Source organism: Pagrus major, chromosome 1, assembly GCF_040436345.1.
Source record: "Pagrus major chromosome 1, Pma_NU_1.0".
NCBI lineage: Eukaryota > Metazoa > Chordata > Actinopteri > Spariformes > Sparidae > Pagrus > Pagrus major.
This window is the reverse complement of record NC_133215.1, coordinates 23,206,659-23,223,785: the sequence shown is the minus strand read 5'-3', so window position 1 is coordinate 23,223,785 and position 17,127 is coordinate 23,206,659. Positions and strand designations below refer to the sequence as shown.

Genomic DNA, 17,127 nt, shown 5'->3' with positions numbered 1-17,127 from the left:
AGGTAGGCTGCAGTTAGAAATCAATATTACAAACACTCCTCCTGCGACAGTATTTTGTAGAATAATGTCCCCAAAATCTGGCTACTTGAACGGCCTATTTACTTCATTGGCTGTCAGTGTTTCTATTGTTCATCAAATTTCTCTTAAAGTGATCCCAATGATATCGTTGACCACTGTTGATGTAAGTGTAGTTTTGGTGTGGACTAGTTCTTAGTGTGGATGGCCCTTTACTCTTGAAGTGACTTAGCAGGTGACCTCTGACCCCAACTGTCAAAATTTCAGAAGCAAAATAGTTTTAACAGCGCCCCTATGGTGCAAGATCTAATAAAGTGACATCCAACCCCGTTCTCCCCCACCTGAAGGTCATTATTCACAATCTTTATTATACTGAGCATCAAGGATAAATCTTGAATCTTAATTTGTTTTATCAGGCAAAGTCTTTTTTAGCATTTTTAGCCTTTCTGTAGGAGAAGAAGTCACTGACAAATACTGGGGGTCACATTTTAGAATTCAACTCTTCAAATATTGCTACAACCACTTTTAAAAGAAAATACTGAGTCATATCACAAAAAGTTGTTTCGACATCACATTTCCTCTTCCTTCGACTGAAACACACACTGGCACAATGTCTGTCTCAGAGGGACACAAGGAAAACAATTTTGAGCTCTGACCTTTCAACACCACTGCTGTCTGAACAGCCTTGGGGAGGATTTGTCCTTTCTCATCAGCTCTAAAATATCTAATGTGCTCCATCAGGCTTATTGTTTCACACAGCAATAAACTCCTGACCTCATACTGGCGTCGTCCTCCTGTTCACTCCGTCTTTCATTTCTTTCTGAAAACAGTTGTGGACTTGTAAAAACCCAGAGTCCCTGTCTGGGCTGTAGGGCCCTATAGTCCCACTTCCACCCTTCAGAGGGTCCCTACTGAGGGCGTACAGGGATATATCTCCCATTGGCAAACCCATCCCTAACCCTCCTCCTCCTCCTCCTCCTCCTCCTCCTCCACCTCCACTTCCTCCACCGATCTTCATCCTCACTGGGGAGGGCTCGCGGGACGGGTCAGTCGACCTCGAGCTGGAGCGTGAGCGCCTTCGTCGGTAGCGGTAGCTTGGGATGCGAGAGTATGGTGAAGAAGAGGAGGTGGTTTTGATGAAGTCGCGACGGGCTCTGAAGCGTGTCTCTTTGTTTTTCTCTATGTATATGTTGACCACCAGAACACCCACCGATTCAGCCACAATGAAGGAGAGCGCGCCAAAGTAAAAGGACCAGCCGTAGTTGTAATGGTTCTTCTTATCCTCGTCCTTCTTGTCACTGGGATCACCGGCGTTGCTGGAGATGTAGACGATGATGCCGATGATGTTGCTCAGGCCTGAAGAGAGGAGAGATGAAGAGAGAGATGAGAGGAAAGCATATGGGTGTAAAATGCCTAAAGATGAAGACCATAAGTGGATGATAAAGCCCAAAGATTGCACTACATGTGCGCACAGTGAACATGCATCATCTCAAGTTGTACAAATGCAGGTAATCTGACAAAATGTTGTCATTTCACCACTTCCCAATTGATCAGCAACTGAGAAGATGATGGATAGAACACATTTATTTAAGCCTGGAAGTGAGACACACTGGTGGGTGTACGAGTCAGCGTTAGCTATGAAGTGGTTGAATGCTAACCTTAGCTAATGGGTTATCAAATATGTTGTTTTACCTTGAAATATGGATGTCCCTCCAAACTTTCACTATCCATCATCTTTTCAGTTGCTGATCAGACAGGAAGAGGTGAAATCATAACGATTTGTCAGATATCCTTGTTTATACGACAACTCATTAGCTAACGTTAGCATTCAACCACTTCATAGCTAACATTACAGTTTGATCAAATCCAGTAACACAGTAGTATGATATTTAAGCTTCCCACCCTGAGCGTAATGTCCGAGGAAAATGGCTGCTGTGTGATTATGGTCTGTTAGAAAGTGCCATAAGCGTATAAGACATCAGCACTTCATTTGCTGTTATGTGAAAACAACAAGGGAAAAGGCACACACATTGTATCTTTTGTTGAATTATAGAAAAAAGAACGAGGCAACTTAAAGCAGACACCAAAGGGAGTCTGTCTTCTGTTGCTGTGTGTGGGTATGCACAGAATCTATTTGTTGTCCTGCCAGTTTGTGCGTTGATCTGCAGTGCGCTGTCAGTCTCGTCCTACCTGCAGCCACAAACAGGATGCCAGCACTGAGCAGGATGTTGTTCTTGTTTCTATAGATGCGTCCAATCCCGACACACAGGCCACCCAACATCAACAGAATGGTGCTGAGAATGGGGAACAGGCTCGATGCTCGCACTATACCTGTTCGTATGAGATAGAGAGTGTAAATTCTTCTTGACAACACTGAAGACATAGATCACTTGAAATACACAAGAAAAAGTATTAGAAATAGTGTCATTAATGTTAATACAGTTGTACTGTAGTAGTTACAGTATTCACACTATTAGTTATAGTTTATTCATTCATCCACCGTGTATTATTATTTATTAGCAGTGTAATGATGCATGTATTTGTCCTAAACTGTCATGATATGGACGTCACAGTAGGGATGTTACTGTTTGATGCATGTAGTCAACAAAAGCAGAAGAGGAAGGAGAAGAAGAAGAAGAAGAAGAAGAAGAAGAAGAAGAAGAAGAAGAAGAAGAAGAAGAAGAAGAAGAAGACGAAGAAAAGCCCATGACTAACTATGCAATGCAGTGAGCTCAATTTAGACACCAGAGCTCAAGTACCCGCCTGCTTCTTTCAAATCAGCTGTGTGTAAAAATTGTGGGTTCCCAGTGAACGACACCAACGATGAAGAGTGTGTGGAAGACTGGACGAAGACGGTCTGTACGGTTTTGATCAGTCCTGCTTAAAAATGCGGGTTCGATAGTTGAATGCTTTACATTGATTAGCAGATGTTCCTGTCTTTCCATGATATTAACCAACTGACTGCATGATTTAATTTCCATGATCTTATTGAAATTCATCAATATAGACAACAGCAGAGATGGGAGCAGTTGCTTTGTGGCACAGGGCATCAAACACCTGCAGAGTGAAGCTGATCTGAGACCTCAAGCAAATGTGAATAGAGTAACTGAACATCCCAAAGTGGTCAGTTTTCACAGTGACAAGTCTTCAGGCTACCTCGGTCAAATGTGAGATGCACTATTACGTGGGTAAAGTCATGTTTTAGACCGGCCCTATTACTCATCAGCACACAACACACTTCATCATCTCTATAGCTCCAATTACTGTCATGACATCAGGCTTTTATGTGGGAGGGATAGAGAAGTCATGACACATTAAGTACTCTTGTGATAAGTCCATCATCACACGAAGAAAAAAAGAAGGATTAAGGGTTGAAGTGTTTGAAGGAGGTTGCAGTGACTTACGTAAGATGTACTCTGAGCTGTCCGTATCGTAGTCGTTATCCTCTGGAAAGTGATTGATCCGAAAACAGCTTCCTTTGTTGATACCTGCAGAGAAGCCAGAAGCAGTGTGAGTGACGGCGGTAACAATCCGTGCACTGACAAAATGACAGCAGTTACAGGAAAATACTGTCTTTATAATAGAGCTGAACATGAGAAGCTCCAATTAAGATAGAAGGGAAAAAATTACTACAAGCTGACCATCCACAGAATGAAATGCAACATCTATGATCCTGAGACAAATAAGTTATTTGAAAGCTGGAGTAAAAAACATCTAAACTAGTGATGAACTGACTCGTTTTCACCTCTAACCATGTTGGAGACCATTCGAGGACAGGCTGCTGTGGATCTGAGGTTCTTAAGTTCTCAAGCCCTCAGGCACCTTCTATTCAGAGACCCAGTCTCTTCACTGAGAAAATCTTCCCTCCACTTTTAACAGAATAAAACATTGGAGCATTATGAATATTGAAAGGTAAGACTTTGAATTATAGTCCGATGCCTGATTTTGCTACCGTCATTTCTGCCTTTGCTACTGAGTTAGTTGTTTTGGAGCTTTGCCAGACACCTGTAAAAAAACACATGCATATGTCTGAAAACAAAACCTAGACTCAACACAGCTTGGATTCTCTCACTCCGCTCTAAACTGTAAAAATGTAACAGAAGCCTGAGTTTGATGTAAAGGTAAGGTCATGCTCCTTCAATAGGGAAGATATCCTAAAATACTGTAGAACTGACGACCATAGAAATATCCAGATCCAGATCATGTTGGTCTTAGTAAATCATAGAAATCCATAGAAAGATTTTATCACTGATTGTGATTAAAGAAAAACCCACTCAGGATAAGTTTGATCGTGTCTAATTATCTGACAACCAGCAGCAGTATCATGCCACAGAAACACGGCCACGTGTCAGTAAAGGTGAGGAAGGAGAAGACTGCGTTCTAGCAAAACTGGCTGTAAACAATGCAGAGTTATAAACACGTTTAACATTTTGCCTCTCAAATGTTCTGTGGGAAGAAAATGAATTCAACAAGTTTGTCAGGCTTCAAGGATACACACAACGTATTAACGCTGTGTAACTACTCCACAGGGAACCTTTAAAGCCACTGTACTGTAAATAACACTCTGTGTGGGGCTCACTGTTGACATTCAACCTCACCTAAATGTAATGTTGCAAATACTGGTAAGCAGCTTTTCAGTGACGCAGGGATTTTGGAGGAACGCTGTTTGCTGCAGGTCTGGCCAAAATCATAATAAGTGTGAACATAAGCTGATTAGCTACAATTGCTGGCTGACTCTCTTTACGCCTGAGTGGCTTTATCCATCCTGGTTAGCATAGCCTCTGGCTAAATGGCATTTTTTTTTTTTTTTGGTAGACAGCTCATTTAGATAAGTTACAAATTCTGTGGCGGAAATGTTTCATGAGAGAGGAAACGCATTCACCATGTCTGTTAGGCCATGAGGATACACATAATGTGCTTTGGTAATGTAAACAAAGACAGCGGTTGTTTACGCGGGACACCTTTAACATGTTTCTTACTGAATATTGCGCCATGATTTCAGTGCCAAATTTCAATGTCACATTTGCCAGCCATATTTTTATGGTTAATGTCTGAGACCGCTGGGAAAGAGAATGAAAGGAAAGCCGAGATAAAGTGATGAAACATCCTTTAACAGCACAGACTGTCTCTCTTCACTGACTCCACTCTCTCAACCTCACTCTTTCAGTCTCTTTCAACTCTCATCCTCTATTTTTACAACACTCTATTACCGCTATCATGTCTCAATTACCCACTTCTCTCCCTCCCGTGTTCTCAAATGTTTTCCTGTTCAACGCTCTTTCAGATTCTTTTTGAATTTTTTATGGATCAAGCACACTCCTTGGATTGATACAGAAGCACAATCTGGGCTCTTGGAGTGTTTCTCGCATGTGTTTTAAGTGTAATGGGGCGTTTTTTTTTTGTTGTTTTTTTTATTCCTAATTGTGTCATTCAGAAGGTTAAGGAAAAGCAGCGCAGGATAAAAGTTTTATTTTGTTAGTTCAAAAAATGAAGATGTCAAAGTAAAATATTTGATGTAATAAATAACCAACAGAAGGCCAGTGAGTTAATAATCAGAGGAATGACTGTGAGAAAGATGCAGAGAGAAAGAGAGGGAGCTCAATCGGGGAGGTATCTCCCCAGAGCCCATCTGTCTGAGAGACCGGAGCCCATCTTTTATTACTCAGCATAGCTTCACCATGGCAACCTCCCCCCCCCGCAACCCAGAATCACATTTCTAGCTTCGCTTCTCAGAGGACGCCTTTGACATCTTACTAATGCATTCACCAGGCTAACACACTCACACACACACTTGAATGCTCCACAGTGACACACGCTGACAAAGGCACACAAAAAAAGCAGCCTTTCTGACACAGAGAAAATCAACCAATTGCTTTAAGGAAAAAACTTGGTGAGCTGGTGGATTTGTCCATTTGAAGGAGGAACAAATGTGCGTTGGAAACCCGTCCTGTCTTTCAGTGCCACTCCAGCATGTTCAGTAGCGATCAGGGGTGACTCGCTTAAGTGAGAGTTCTTGTTGTGTTTCAGCATGACTGGCTGCAGAACAAGACCTCACTTTGTTTCCTTTAGAAGCTCATTTGCCGTCAGTGCTCGCCCTCAGTGAACCTCTTCCTTGTTCTACAAGACACAACGCTCACGCAGACGTCTGTTTGGCACATAGAGACAAACATTATTTCTTCTACAAGGTTAGTCGACGTGTCCCCGGGGTTTACCAATTATTTACGCCACTCATTTGGACCCAATATAACTCGTTAGACTCCATCTTTGTTCTTTGTTCCTGGAAGAAATTAGCTCGCAACTGGAAAGTAAAATAGGTGGCTGATTAAATCTATCACTCTTATTCATTGTTTTATGGGAAAATGCAAACAAGGTAGGCAGGAACTGAAAGAATAGCTTTTAGTTTTTCACTTGACGGGTGCATTGAGACAAACAGGGTGCAACTCAGCTTAAGGGTGTGTATCCCTAATATGTGTTGAAGTCACTTACTGTACCTTTAAAGTATGAGTTAGATAGAGATGTGTCACCAGAGGTCAGATTCAAATCGAGTATCACAACATATGGCGATAATGCTGATGTGGTGTGTGTGAGAGAGAAGGTGTGTTACTTTTAGCTCCAGCTCTCTACAGTATCTAACACACATCCAATAATATGACCGGGGAGAGAGAAGATGGTGGAAAAAACGACAGATGTTCAAGAACAGCGGCAGCTCCATCTCACTTCTGCTGGTGATACTCTCAAGGGTTTAAAGTGAGAGAGAGAAAGAGGGAGACAGGGAAAGTGTCTTTTGATTAACTTTACGGGAAATCCATAAATAGGCATGCACTTTCTTAAATATAAATCCAGTAAGAGTAGTAACAGTGCAGAGCAAAGGTGCACTGAGTGTGACTTCTTTACCGGCGGCATCATCGACATATGACACAAATCTCTTCTCTTGGAACCCTCACGTCCAACAGTGTCAGATCGCTCCTCATGTCTGAGAGATGCTGCCTTCATGTCTCATGGAAACATGGGAGATACAAGCACCCTTCTTCAAAAAGCCCTCGTCATAAATTCATCCTCAGATTTCCTTTGATTTGCTAACTTCAAGCATCTCCTACAAGCTTTCTCTTGTGATCAATGAGGAAATAGTGAATGTCACAAAAACTACATGAGATTTTCTTTACAGTTTACTGCACTGTGTGATTAAAATATTATTAATCCTGTGATGTGAGTAGACCTATTAAAAAGAGATCATCATTTAAAAAAAAAAAAATGCTGGATTCTTGCTCTCATCTGTTTGGCTGCAGAACAAGAGTGAGCATGTACAAACATGCCACAGTAGCACCTGGATGCAAGTGTGGAAACCTTCAGTCTGGTGTTCACAAAGAGAATGCTATACAAGTCAGCAGCTGGCTGTTCTGATGATTGGCCCCTGCATCTGAGGTTGTCTTATGAATGTAAAGTTATTTATTTATTGAGCCTTGTTAGCTTGTTTGGGTTGCTAGTTAAAAGGAAGGAGCTCTGTGGAGACTTCAGCACCAGCAGCAGAGGACAGCGCCACAGCATGAGAGGCTGATGGAAGACGTCACTGGTGACTACTCTCACCAATCAACTGATTGATCTCATTAACAGCGTGTTATGCTCCTTACTGTTTATCAATAAAGCAGAAAAAACTCATTGATTTCATTGATTTGGCTTCTCTTCCTTAAAGAAGTCGCGCGCAATGGTGTAACCAGCACAGGACGCCCAGCCCAACACACACACACACACACACTCTCTCTCTCTCTCTCTCTCTCTCTCTCTCTCTCTCTCTCTCTCTCTCTCTCTCTGTGTGTGTGTGTGTGTGTGTATGTGAGCTGAGAAAATGATGACAGGATTTCATGAAGCAAGTCAGTCTCTTGCTGAAACGTTACTTCTGTAGCTGGAACCTATTTCATCAGTCTAAGCAATTTTATGGAAGTAGTTGCCAAGCAACGGTATCTGAGTTAATGAGATAATTAGGACGAATGCTTAAATTATTACTGCGCGAGGGACATTTGTTTCTTGTACCAAAATGTGAAACACAAAAGGCCCCATTAGATTTGGCTCTGTGTCATGATCTGAGTCCCTTTTCTCGGTGACAAACTAAATCTTTTACAAGGGAAACTAACGCAAACTGTGGCATTACGCACGCACACCACCGCCTCTGCGCGCAACAAGCAGCCTCTTCCCTCCAAAATTTCTCACACAATATTTTGCCTACGTAACTTTTAAATGTCATCAAAAGCATTTAACAATAGGCTGCTGCTGCTGATGATGATGTTGATGTTACACCCCGTTGGGCGGTTTCCTTTTTTTCTGGTATGAATGCTCGTGCGCTTTTTTCCACAAACGGACGGTGTTTTGGGCATTTTCGCTCCAAGTTCCCATCGTTTGAATGCCGTTTTATGTAACAGAACATTTAATGACTATGTGATCAGTCACACCGCGCGTAATGTCCCCTCCTCACCTCAAAAAGACAATCAAAAGGAGCTTGGAAAAGAGCTCACCTGTGCCAACGAGCACTTGGTATGTACCACAAAAAAGTTTGTGAAATAACGGTGAATAACTTATCAGACTTTTGTTTTACCTTCGATACAGCAGATCCTCCACAGTCCGGAGTGCGTCAGGTCGCCTCTGACTTTCTTGGTTTGCATCTGGGTCTCGTCTGTGGAGACATTAGTGGTGTTGCAGATGTACGCCCGGGAGTAAAGCCAGTAGTCGGTGCCGATGGCGATGGTCATGAGACTGAAGGCGGCGAAGGCCCCCGCGATGGCCAGCAGAGTCTGAACCCCTCGGTCACACCATGCCATGGCGTCTCATAATGTGTGGCTCCTCCACAGCAGCTTACGCACAGGGCGACGAGCGCACGGTGCCCATGATCATGGTCAGAGGAAACGCTCGCGTCTCGCGGTTTTTCCCTCTCATCAAGCCCAAGTCTCGATCTGCACAATTAAGTCCTCGTCCTCCTGCACCTCAGTCGGAGTTCAATCCAAGTTTCCGAGTTTGACACGATCGCAGCCCTCGTTTAATTCCTTTGAGTTGACTGGACATGTCTCCGATCCTGCTACAGGTGGACACGAAAAGAAAAAAACAAACACAAAAACGCACACCATGAACGAGAACACTTTTATGATGAAGTAAAAGAAAGTTCATCAATCACACACAGGCTGCGGCTTCTTCCCCGTTTACAACTCAATAATAAAGTGAAGGGTTTTAACAAAGGATACAGCATCGTTCACCCAGACCACACCTTCCGCGGCTGCAGCCAAGCCAATGAGAAACGGCGGTGAGAACCGCTGCTGGAAGAGGAAAACATCACACCCACACTAACATGTACAGTAATGCTAGATAAAAGGAGAATTACACGAGAACAAAAGCGTTCAGTATAGCAATTTGTCGTTCACATGCAATCAAAAGATAAAGCAGGTCTACTCACCCAGGTACAAAAACACAACAAACACACAGAATACACACACACACACACACACACACACACACACACACACACACACACACAAACGTGTCTGCAGTTCAGAAAGTGCACTTCAAGATGTTTTTTCCAAAACAGCCAGTAATCAAGCGGATGATGAAAACACCACCGCTGACAGCACAGTGGAGATTGCAGAGATCTTATTTGTGGCTGAACTACTGCAGCAGCAACTTTAAAGAAGACGAAGAAGTTGAAAGTATCACCACTGATCAAATATATTTTTAAAAACATCCATCAAAACCACTTTGAAGTTCTGCCTGCAAGATCACCCGGCTCGTGAAAGTGGAAAAGTGAGACATAAATGTGCTCCAGAATCAGAAACTCACATTTCATGTTCCTTAAGCAATGCAGTCATACAATCAATGTTATGGCCTGTCACTTTAAGCCCTGGGCTGTTTGTGGTTGGGGGTCTTACTTCACACTGACACAGAGAGAAAGAGAGAGGCGACCAGAGAGGTCCTGCTGAGTTTGGCTGGCGCATTGCCTTGCACTGTCCCATCTCTTGAATGGGAGCCTCATCCCAAAATCCCAGCGTCTTAGTCACTTCCTGGTTCCTGCTAAGAGTTTGTTTCGGGGTTTGAATGTGTGTATGTAGGGAGAGGCTTGAAATAGGATAGGAGAGTGAGGATTGGGAGATAAAGTGAGGAGGAAGGGATGGGAGGAATGTTAAAGTGAGAATATGATAAAGAGGTGGGACAAAAAAAGCAGCATGCAGGAGGAGCAGGGACAGGAAGTTATGGAAAGGAGCTCACCAGTTTCACATTTTACATATGAGGACAGGATAGCAAGTGACAAGAATGTATTTGTGCCACATTCTCGGCTGTGATGCAGCAGATCGGGCTTAGCTCTCAGCTGTGGATGGAGCTGGAAGGTGTCCAATGAACTTCAATCATCTTAACAAAAGGGTCAGGAGCGGGGAGTCACAGCAGGTGAGCAGACAGAAGTCAAGATCTGTGATGTTTTAACAGCTCAAAATGCTTTTATGCCTTTAATATATCTTATATATGATATTAAATAACCCACAAATGTTCTTTTTTCCTAAGCACATTAAGCACAGGCTTAATTTCTTATTCAGTTTCAAATGCTGCCTTGTTTTTACAGCTTGGTGCTACAAAGCTTTAAAACAGTAGTACAGAGCTATTTTAGTTCATGACTTCACTGCATGTTTAGGTCCTGAAATGCTTAAGTCATGTGAATTTTAGTATGACATTTGTAGGTTATATCTTTTTTCAAGAGCATGGAGACAGCTCCATGTGGATAGTCAACGAAAATAGGGATGCAACTGACAGTTGGCGGTCATGGTTTCTTGTACATGTCATTAAGATATGAAAAGTTTCAACATATCTGTGGTTTACAGAAATGTTGATTTGCCAACATTTATCCTGGTGATTGGGCTGCAAAGACATCACCAAATCAACCTGAACATTTGTCCAAACTTCACAGTCAGCACAACAGAAATCAGTGTGGACCAAACTGTGGGTCACCTTTCATTTCTTTGTCACAAAATGCGTTCATTAAGCACATCTTTCCAAATTCATTAACTTCTTTTCTCACTCAAACTGTTTTACACACATGTTCAAAGTTTGTGGAAAAGAGTCAATTTATTTATAAGACCAAATGTAACAGAAAGATATACTGTATGTGGTTTTTGCTATAATTCTTACCTGAAGAAAACAGGTAACAATTGTCAAAAGTCATGTACTGATCAAAGATGGTACCAGGATTCTTAGTGGGAGGTCAGCTGCTGTGGCAAATTAGTTAGGACCAATCCTGTTTTTTCAGGGTTTAGGTGGATGAAATTTAAAGATATCCAGTCTTTGTTGGCGGGTTTTGTTGAAAGCGGCTGAACAAATGACCCAGAGGAAGCATGTACAATGACAAGAGGAGTGGTCCGAGGATTGATCCCTGAGGGACACCACACAGCAGGGGAGCTGGGGAGGACACACCATTGTTGATACAAAGATTAAAAAATATATTTGTCAAGTAAGAATGATGTGTTGTTTCACTTGTCTTTTTACAGGTGTCACTTCCTTCTACCTTACTCTCCTCAACCCCATAGATGAATTGTTTTCCTTGTGATGGTGAAAAGTTAATGACCACCAGCCACATGATCAGATGTCTCTGATGGATGCATGGATCCTGGATGTTGATATTTCTGCAGAAGACTGCCAGGGATGGATCGGGAATGAGAGGACATAAGGTGCAACGTTGGTGAGGAGTTGTGGCAAAATGTGTGTGTAGTGATAGTTCTGTTACTTACTGGAATTCACTGTCTTTTTTTTACTTGTGTGACTTTAGAGAGTTTTTTAGAAGTTAATTCAGTATAGAGAAATGTGGGTGACCAATTGTTAAAAGATAAAACCAAAACTGTAATGAGCCCAAAGCCTTTCTTCACATTGTTTACTCGACCAGTAAAAAACACTGAGAAAACTCTGTAGTTCAGATCTAACTACAATGTTAGATGCCTTACAGGATTGTGTACCCTGGTTTTCCAGCCACTAACTCCCACTCCCACTTTCAGTCAGTGCTTCTGTGATTCCTCTCCACGTGTCCCATGTGGTTTGGCTTTCATGTGTATTGTCCTTCGGCTATTTTTGCATCCTGACAAGATCTGTCTGTGTGATGCTAATACTTAGCCAAAGATGACATGTTGGCTTTTTAGCCAGATTGTGTAAAGTGGCTGTGGTAATGGAAGTACACAGGGGCCCCTGATAATGACTTTAATCCTCCTCATCACCATCTTCCCAACTTCTCTTCTTCCTCTTCTCCATTGTCCCTGCCAAACTTGAGAGTGCTTTTGCACAGCATCCCAATTTACTCACACAGGTTTTGACCTGTGCCAAGAGCGACTTCTCTATGACCTTGCTGAACTTGCTTGACAAACATGGCAGTTGACAGTGTCTCTCAAATGCTTTTTGTGCGCTTGTTTTCCACCCAGTTTGAGTAGCTGCTGCTGTCTGGCCCATCCAGTGAAAGAGATTAATGCTGCATGGCTGCCTGGTACACAGCATTAGTGAATGTGCCAATGTGCCAGAGCAATTTAGATAGGAAATTGGAGGCCCTATCAAGGAAGTAATTGGTTATTTTCTTTTTGAAATGATTTTGACAAAATTCAGGCTGATTTTGGCAAAATTGTAGGGTGAAGGAGGAAGCCTTTGGATCTTTCTTTTGAAATGCGAATGAGAGAAAGAGGCACCAAGTCAGATAGGGAATAAAGATCAACAGAGGCGAGGCGAGAAGAAACATTAAAACTTTGAATATGCAAACGAGATATACCAGCTGAGATATGTAGCAAAAGTTCAGCTCCAATTCAAAGAAAATTATTTTAGTCTTCTGGGGCAAACATAGAGCAGCAGTGAGAAAGCTTTGATATGTGTCGTTCTATCTCTGGACCTACAACAGTGGAATAGTAGAGGTCACTTCAGTTGTGTATTGCTTTTCATACATGTTCTGAGATTGAATACAGTTTCTTTATAGAAATTGTCTGCCTCATCAAAATAATGTATTTTGTGAAGCCCTTTGCTGTCCCCTACTCTCATCATAGCAGAGTAGGGGATGTATATAAATACGACACTGTGGCTGTAAAAAACAAGTAAAATATTAGACTTTAATGTGTGACTGCTCAGTACTTATGTAGTTGACAACAAAGATATAAGAAAAAATGTCCTTTTCCACAGAAAGGATTTTTTGAAGACCAAGATGCTGTGCAGCTCCCAGGTGCGAATGTCAAATTAATGTCCTCAACAGGAAACATTCGTGCTCATTATTACCCTTTGCCGTATGAGTCAGGGTTCAAAGTAATGACCATTTCTATCCCTGTTCTCTTGCAGTCATTTAATGTTGTTCAGGGATGAGATGAAGCAAAGACACATGGATGCTGCCTGCTGCAGTTACCAGCGAGATGTTGTGTGTGCAGACGGCGCCTGAAGCAGAAGAGAGAGTTAAAGAGCATATGAGATTGGGCTAAAAGACAGCAAACACAGACTCAGCCCTCAGGCTGCCAGAGGCTTGCTATGCTATGACAAGCTGTAGTTTACACCAGCAGTTCTTTCAGTTTTTCATATTTCTTACAGTAATATAAAGGATTCACAGATACCCATTGCTTTAGGAGAAAGTTCCAGTTTAGTTTAACTTAGGTCTCATCTTAATAGCTTTGGTAGTGTAAAGCTTGAATTCACAAATGCTGCAACCAGGCAGCCACACATTCACATGCACACAACCTTATAACCACTGCTATGCCGTTGCTATAGTGTGGACACAGCTTTGTGGACCAATGAACTGATGGACCAACAAAGAAAGCAATGAAAAAGGCACTTACTGCCATGCTGAGTTCAGTGATGCCTCCCACAAGAGTATACAACAACAGTTCAGTTATGAATAAGAGTTATGAATGTGGGCGCTGCTGAAATGTAGGGACGGGGCAAATTATCATCAATGGAAAAGGAACTCCCACACTTGTCTACAACAATCGGTTCATGCAACTGTGAAAGCTGCTTATTATTAGTCATATTTATTTTTATTGTTCAGCAGCAACCTCAAGTGGCTGAGGTCATTTTTAGGGCAGCAAAGGAGGAAGTCAGATGACGTTGTTTTATGAGACCACATAAGGACGGGGTTGATGGATGGGTCAAACAAACACTTTTACCCAGGAGACTGCTGTCAATGTCCTGTGTAAACCAAAGTCAATGGTGTTTCATTTTAAATCAGTAATATAGTTAACTACATTACTAACATACATAACACTTAAATTACCTTTAAATGTATGTTATGTACATACAAATGTATGTGCATAAATAACATACTTATTTTAACCCAAACCACAATATTTACCTAAACCTGACCAAGTAGTTTTGTTGCCTAAACCAAACCAAACTGCAACCATGTGACAATAGTAACAGTCATGTTGTTTTGGGAATGGCAATATATGTTATTGGTGGAGTCATTGGCAATGAACCTATTAAGTCGTTTAGGTATAAAAAAAAAGTGTTGGGTTCAGGGTACGCAGTTAAAAGTAATTGCTGAGTTCTGGGAACATACTACAACAAAGGCAGATAGGGCAAGAATTGAACAGTCAGATACTCAAACAGGTTATAAACAAACCAAAAGTGTAGTCAGATGATCTAAACACACACTGTAAATACTGGAGTAGGGACATCTGAAATGTGCATGCACAATTTGACTAAACTAGTGTTTGTCTAAAACTGTGATTGTCTGATGCTTGTGCCCTCTCTGACTTCATTTTAAGCAAAGCAACCGTCATCCCAGATCGCAGTTATAATATCATTGTTACTGATAGGACCAGTGACCAAACAATGAAAATTTGAGCCATGTTGTTATAAACCAGAAATTTTCCCAGGCTAAAAGGAGAGGTGATGAGAACTTGCTGTAAAGGTGGTAATTGTTTTAATGAAGAGATGTTTGTGAGCTCCGCTGTCACACCACATCGAACAAGCTGGCACAGGGAGAGGAGCCAAGACCAGACTTTTCTAATTTTCCAACCCCTTTAGTGCAGAGTGGTATCAGCACCAAGGCGTTCAGCCTCTGGAGGTTTCACAGAACCTGGGTGTGGACCATCTGTCCCCTGTGCCCTCTGACTTGTCAAAATCCTGCAGGTCAGTAGAAGCTAGCATGTACCTGGGTGGTTCTGAGATTTTGAGAAGGGGTGCATGTTGGAGGGCTGATCATCAAAGGCTAATTTTTAAGTCCCTTGAGTCCAATCAGGCTTTGAATCTGGCTGCGCCACATCAGTGATTTAAAGCAGGGAATGCTGTCTGAATATTTCAGCAAACCAAGCTGTTTGGCAGTCATGTTGGTGAAATGTTGGTCAAAAACAAAGCAAATAAATCAATTTTACTAAACATTAATGAGCCTGTCTTTAGTAAATAACATAGGAACATTGAAAACAGTTGCTTGTTGACAGGAGTACGTGCATACAGTATGTTTACTTCTTGATCTTGCCTCTTTGTGTCTGCTCATATCTATACATAGCGTAGCAGTGAGAAAACCTGTCTGGACTGTGACGGTGTTATGTAGGAAAAGTCTGTGTTTTAGCACCATGTTGGCCATGAAGCATGAAGCGCTCACCACAAACTGCAGCATTCCCAGCTCAACTCTTAATCGGGGTGTTTGTTGCATGCAATTTATCATCTCTTACGCCAATATATATATTTTTTTTTTGTCACATATGTCTACTATTCTCAAATAATGGCACAAACTGGCCAAAAATACATTTAAAATGTTAGAAAAGTCTTTTACTCTTTTGTACATCACCTCAAAAATATCAAACAGTGACAGGAACTAACCATCAAAGATACTGTGCACCCAGACAAAAGCATGGAAATATGCAAACACACACCTCAATACACCACCATCATCTCCCCATGCACATGAATTTCTGTGATTCTGCTGCTTGAACCTGTATTCACCACAGCTACAGTGTGATGCGTGGCAAAACTTAAAAAAACTTCAGAAGGAAAAACTGTTCATTTGTGCCTCTCTTTATTCTTTCTGTTTGTCTCCAGCTTTAATGAGTAACCATACCACAGTGATATTTCCCCCAGTGTAGTAGAGCATGCTGACCCATCTCAGTCAGGACCAGTGTTGTTACCAATCAGTCAAAACAAACAAAAAAAAAAGGTGGAAGCCATACACAGGCCCAATCATGGCCCAAATGAACAAGGCGCTTCTTAGTGATGTCCCACATGGAACTGATTCTTTGCTTGTTCATCCCTAATTTTGTCTCAAGTAACAGCTTCACAATTAAATCATGAAACCCACCTGTGTTTGTCTGACTTCACGCCGGGGGCCTATTCTGTTGTTTGTTCTTTCTGCTCTACGTCTGTCTAAACTAATAAAAGTATATTATACTATTTTTAATTACCTCCACTGTACTGCCCTTGCAGCGCGTTCACTTGTGCAAAGCTAGACAGCCAGCTAACATCCAAATGTCCTCCAATAAACACACAATGCTTGACTTTTCTTGGTTTTACTGAAGACTTGTTTCCACATTTGCTTTGTTTGGAAAACTGAAACATTACAGAGATAAAACATAAATCAGTACACAAAACTTTCCATGTACATGTAGAAATTACATATTATACACACACGCTTTATCTATGTCAAAGCAAACACTGTACTTTGTAAAAAATAGCTTAACGAACACAATAACTACAAGTTACAAGTCAATTGCAGAACAGAGCTAGAGCATGCTGCTAATAAGCAGAGCACATGTTTAGCTATGATTTCCAAGGCAGAAGCATGACAGAGAAGCCTCCAACAGATTCATACACCGAGCAGTGTTCGTCCTGCCTGCCTGAGCTCAACTGAAGCATGTGTTGCAGAGTGTGCGTGACTGCATCAACCTGTGACCAGTAGGTGGCAGCACAGTACATGAACTAATACAGATAAATCAATTGTTTTTAACCTTTTAACTTATTGAAATTATTTATTAACTTAACTTAAAGGCAGCACATCCACCAAGGAGGTCATGTTTTTGCATGTGTCTGTTTGTTTGTTGATTTGTTTGTTTGTTGGTTGGTTGGTTAGTTTGTCAACATGGTGACTATGACAACTAAAAACTATCAAACGGATTTCCACAAAACTTGGATGGAGGATGGGTCTCG

At 41.7% G+C, this 17,127-nt stretch overlaps 1 protein-coding gene across 3 annotated transcripts; it reads right to left on the bottom strand.

Annotated features, from left to right (window-relative positions):
* Positions 1-790: 790 nt before the first annotated feature.
* Positions 791-8,825, bottom strand: LOC141002562 (voltage-dependent calcium channel gamma-4 subunit-like). 3 transcript variants are annotated; one of them, XM_073473922.1, is made up of 5 exons: positions 8,603-8,825; positions 3,420-3,503; positions 2,206-2,346; positions 1,024-1,371; positions 791-975 (listed from the first exon to the last, which is right to left on the bottom strand). In XM_073473922.1, exons 1-5 carry the CDS (start codon positions 8,823-8,825, stop codon positions 791-793), a joined length of 981 nt encoding a protein of 326 aa, XP_073330023.1. The 3 variants fall into 3 exon arrangements, with proteins under 3 accessions (XP_073330023.1, XP_073330031.1, XP_073330018.1); XM_073473930.1 differs by having other exon boundaries at positions 791-969; XM_073473917.1 differs by having other exon boundaries at positions 791-1,371.
* Between the last annotated feature and the right edge of the window lie 8,302 nt (positions 8,826-17,127).

Bases quoted from the DNA above. Each gene is read 5' to 3' on its own strand.
- LOC141002562 (XM_073473917.1), bottom strand. From the start codon at position 8,825: ATGGCATGGTGTGACCGAGGGGTTCAGACTCTGCTGGCCATCGCGGGG. The intron at 3,504-8,602 runs GTAAAACAAAAG...GCTTCTCTGCAG, and splicing joins GAGGATCTGCTGTATCGAAG to GTATCAACAAAGGAAGCTGT. The intron at 1,372-2,205 runs GTAGGACGAGAC...TCCTCTCTTCAG, and splicing joins CATCCTGTTTGTGGCTGCAG to GCCTGAGCAACATCATCGGC.